Genomic DNA, 4,676 nt, shown 5'->3' with positions numbered 1-4,676 from the left:
AACCTCATATGCACAAAAAAAAAAATCACTCATATTTTTTCGTACCAAATCGTATGAAAATAATTATAAATGCATATGAAAGTATGGGGTGTTACAGTTACAGAGAATATTTTGCTAGTGAGGTAGGGTGGTACAACTTGGATCCAGCACGTAGCTAAACCTAAGGGTGTTAGGTCAAACATCTTACCAAATCTACATGTATTTGGGTTTAGCACGTAGTTGTAACCAAAACAATTGAGTTTGATATCTTACTAGACTCATGAGTACTTGAGTTCATTACTTAGTTAAACCTAAGAATATTGGGTCTGGAAGCAAATCCAAACCCATGTCACTTGAGCTTGACATCTTGCGCTTAAATACAACAAGTTATTATTTTGCATATGACCTTTTTAATTATGAACTTTTAAGTAAATATATCAAAAATATATTCATCTATCAAGCTTATAGAGACATAATAAACACACATATTTTAAATTATGAAAATCTAAAAATGGATTAGTGGTGTGTGTTGCTCCAAAAAACTAAGGTATTGTTTAAGATTGTTGTAATAATTATTTTTCAAAGTGTTTTTTATTTAAAAATATATTAAAATAATTTTTTATTTTTAAATTTATTTTTAATATCAGTATATTAAAACTATCTAAAAATATAAAAAAATAATTTAAAATAAAAAAATAAAGTTTTTATGATTGTTGTGACAATTGTTTTCCAAAAAGATTTTTACTTAAAAATACATCAAAATAATTTTTTTATTTTTTAAAATTTATTTAGATTATCTAAAAATATATAAAAAATAATTTTTTTAAAAAAAATAACAAACCAATCAAACACTAAAAATATGCTTTAAAATCGAAACCTTTGCTGGATATTTTGGAACTCGAGGGTCATGTCAGTAATTTCACGAAACGCATTGTTAATATCTTTCCCACTAGTGAACTGAAATTCAATCGATCTCTTATCTATCGTCCGTCCAAGGAAATCAATCAAAAGAAAAAAGAATCGTGATGTACAGAGAGCGAGGGATTGGTGTGTCCAAGACGGACGTCGATCATCGAAAGCAGCGGATTAGCGATGTCCTCGATAAGCATCTCGACCGATCCTCTCCGTCCAGTTCCAGACCCACCAACGGCAAGGATTTGTTTCTTTTCATGAACAAGCAGCAACCGCCTGATCACAACAACATTGACCATCTCCTCTCTAAAGACAACAACGCCTCCGTTGGTAATTCATCCACTTGTTTATTCCGCGTATTTGTATTTTTTCTTAGAATTAATTTTGTGTTATTCTAACTAATTGTGAGTATTTTCGTGTGATTTAAGACATTAGTTAAGTGTTCTTAGAATCAACAGTATAACCGGACGTTGATATTGAGGTTGGAATGTATAGGTTTTCTTTTTTCTGTATATCTGAATGTCAGTGTAACTGTTTTTTTTAATTAGTTTTAATGTGTGAAATAGCTGTTTTTTGAATGCAGTGGAATCTGACACGGACAGCGAAGAGTCTGATGTTAGTGGTTCCGATGGAGATGAGACGTCGTGGATCTCATGGTTTTGCAGTCTAAGAGGGAATGAATTCTTTTGTGAAGTTGATGATGATTACATACAAGATGATTTTAACCTCTGTGGGTTAAGCAGTCAAGTTCCATACTACGATTATGCCCTTGATTTGATTTTGGATATTGAATCCTCTCATGGTGTGATTTCTTTCCTTTTACTGAATTGTATTGTTCATCTTGCTAAGTTTATGAATCCTTTTTTGCTACTTTGTGTGCTGTTTTGAGACACCCTTAACAGACGATAAAGTTTACACTAGCCGTGTTATAACCTGACAATTAAGTATTGGTAGATAAAGGGACTTCTTGTAGTCTCAATCACTTGATTATTTCTAGCAATTGATTCGGATGGATAGGTGATATGTTCACAGAGGAACAGAATGAATTGGTTGAATCTGCAGCAGAGATGCTTTATGGATTGATTCATGCTCGATATATATTGACCAGCAAAGGGATGACAGCTATGGTGAGGTTTTGCTATTTGACATGGACATTTCCATGCTTTTCTTGATTTTAATGTTTGGGCAATGGCTAACAATAATGCTGCTGCAATTTTAACAGCTGGAGAAGTACAAAAACTATGACTTTGGAAGATGCCCCAGAGTTTGCTGCTGTGGACAACCTTGCCTTCCAGTTGGTCAATCAGACATTCCTCGGTCAAGCACTGTTAAAATATGCTGCCCCAGATGTGATGATATATACTACCCACGTTCCAAGTATCAAGGCAGTATCCTTAATTGCACTCAATATTCTTTTACTGCATATGCCCTAACGGGGAACTAGCATGTGCTCCTTGTTTATATGGCTGTTCTTGGGCAACATTAGTGGTTCTTTTGGCCTAGAGATTGAACTTTCCAATTTGATATGAGCTATGGTGTGTATTTATAGGTCTAAGGGGTTCGTTTTAAGATCGTTTCATTCATTGATTCATGCTCGTTTTTACTTGTCCATATATCTTTTCCCAGCCATCAAGTAGAGGTCCCTGCAGTTAAGACATGGGGATTTCCACTTGGATGTTGCAGTTTCAAACCTTGGGAGGGGTGGGGGGGTGTGTTGGGGATTTGGGGTTGGGGGAGGGCTGCCCACTCTCTAGACCTACTCCTATTCAGCCTCCCTGTTGAAACACACACACACACAAAAAATCCACTAAAGGCTATAGAATGTGATTTTGAGGTCATTATGTTTGGTGGATTGCCGGGATGTCTGTTGTGTTCTATAATTTTTGTGTGCTGATATTATTGCGTGTTTCAGGCTCCTTGTTAATAACCCACTCTGTAAACTCTTGTCTTTTGATCAGCATTTTTTTCGCAAGTTTCCTTTACTCTGTTTAGACATTGATGGAGCTTATTTTGGAACGACATTTCCTCACCTGTTTTTAATGACTCACGGGCATCTCAAGCCGCAAAAGGTAGTGCAGACCTATGTTCCTAGAGTATTTGGGTTCAAGCTACACAAACCATAATAATGGAAGTTGAAGCTTATGTGGGCCAAGAAGGCATACTTTATTTGGACATCATTTCGCAGTTCACATAGGCTGCTGGAGTTCTCCAAATATAACAAGATAAGCTCCCCCTCCCAAAAACGGAGGGTAAAGGAAAAAAACCCTTCTTATACGTCTGATGATGTATCATTAAGCAAATCTGCTAGTATCGATTTAGTAAACTAGTAATCTTCAGTTTTAGCTGCCGATTCAATTAGGCTCGCTCGCTCCTTCCTCCCCTGGTTTCCAGTGTTGCAAATTTGCAACTTCCTTTATCGTTAAGGTAATCACATAAATAGCCTTGCAATATATTCTGTATACTTAATCGATCAAGCATCAGAGAGAATTATTGGCGGGTATTCAAAGTTTGTTTTTAAAGCTATGGGATGTATATTTCAGTTCCTTTTCCACTGGTGTTTGATGTGAAATTCTTATGCTCGACTTTAAGAGGATTGTGAGCTACAATTTGTTATTGCATCTAATCTTCTGGTGATGATTTGTCAAGCTTTGGACAATTATAGGGGTTGTCTCTCCCGGTTGAGCAGATGGAAATTTGGAGTGGTGCCCTCTGCATTAGTTTGAGTGATACAGAGATGGGAGGGCAACCTCTGGGTCAAATTTATGAGAAAAAAAATAACGCAATGAGAGAGAGAAAATAGAAGATGATGTTAGGCCTGTAGCTGCTTCTTGTGTTGCGGTGAATACCGATGCCTCATCAAAAGATATCAGCTATGGACAGTCGTATGGACTATGGAGCATTAGTTTCTGCTATCAGCATGTATTTAGAACACCAGGAAAGAAAATGTTCAAAGAGAAGGAATATTAGGAAAGTATATTCCCTGTCCCTGTATTTCCCTTTTTTGAGGGGGTAGACATATTGTTCAACTATCTATTTTTTTTATTATTATCATTAACTAGATTAATTCCACGGGCTCTGAAATTAACGATTATATAAGCCTCCAGCGGTCATAAGAGAACTCGAACTCGTAATTATTTAGAAGCAAATTCAAGAACTGGCCAGCTAAACTACCCCTCATGGTTACTATCTTGTATTTTATAATCCAGCAATACAGCAAACTCTGGTTTGTTTATGTAATGCCCGATCAAGCAATGCAATGCCATGAGCCAACTCTTGTGTAGATTTGGGCAAGACAATGCATGGAAGTGTATCACTTCTGGGTTGGAGACCATCTCTGTCCCTCTCCCTCACAAATCACAGGCTCGCACCCTGTCTTCAACTTGATTGGCTAGTGGCTACAGGGAATTCATTTTGTTTTCGATGTGTGTGCTCTAAGCTCCATTTACCTCCAATTCTTCAGTTTCTCTGGGCTTCACCAGCCAGAAATTCTTTACAGTGGTTCATTTTACTGTACTACTGGGCCGATGTGCATAATGGAAAATAACCATTTTTAACCTTCGTTCTGTACTTTTCGTTGTTCGGATAGTTGAAGTTACACCTAAAAACTGTCATCCGTGGTAGATAAGTTTGTTCTTAGGTTTAAGCTGGAGGTTGAATCAAATTTTTTTTAATGCAACTAATAAAATCAAAGAAAAAAAAAAGCTTAATCATGTAGATCCAAATGACACCTGGATGCCTAGTAATAATTTGGATTTGAATTAAAAGAATATTCAAGATGACCACCA

General features: G+C 36.4%; 1 protein-coding gene across 2 annotated transcripts; it reads left to right on the top strand.

Moving 5' to 3' along the window:
* Positions 1–931: 931 nt before the first annotated feature.
* LOC18096766 (casein kinase II subunit beta-2) lies at positions 932–3,391 on the top strand. 2 transcript variants are annotated; one of them, XM_006385319.3, is made up of 5 exons: positions 932–1,221; positions 1,475–1,693; positions 1,909–2,018; positions 2,114–2,279; positions 2,884–3,391. In XM_006385319.3, exons 1-5 carry the CDS (start codon positions 1,005–1,007, stop codon positions 3,012–3,014), a joined length of 843 nt encoding a protein of 280 aa, XP_006385381.1. In that variant the 5' UTR covers positions 932–1,004; the 3' UTR covers positions 3,015–3,391. The 2 variants fall into 2 exon arrangements, with proteins under 2 accessions (XP_006385381.1, XP_006385380.1); XM_006385318.3 differs by having other exon boundaries at positions 933–1,221; positions 1,924–2,018.
* The last annotated feature ends 1,285 nt before the right edge of the window (positions 3,392–4,676 follow it).

Source organism: Populus trichocarpa, chromosome 1, assembly GCF_000002775.5.
Source record: "Populus trichocarpa isolate Nisqually-1 chromosome 1, P.trichocarpa_v4.1, whole genome shotgun sequence".
Taxonomy (NCBI): Eukaryota; Viridiplantae; Streptophyta; class Magnoliopsida; order Malpighiales; family Salicaceae; genus Populus; species Populus trichocarpa.
This window is presented reverse-complemented; position numbering and strand designations above follow the sequence as displayed.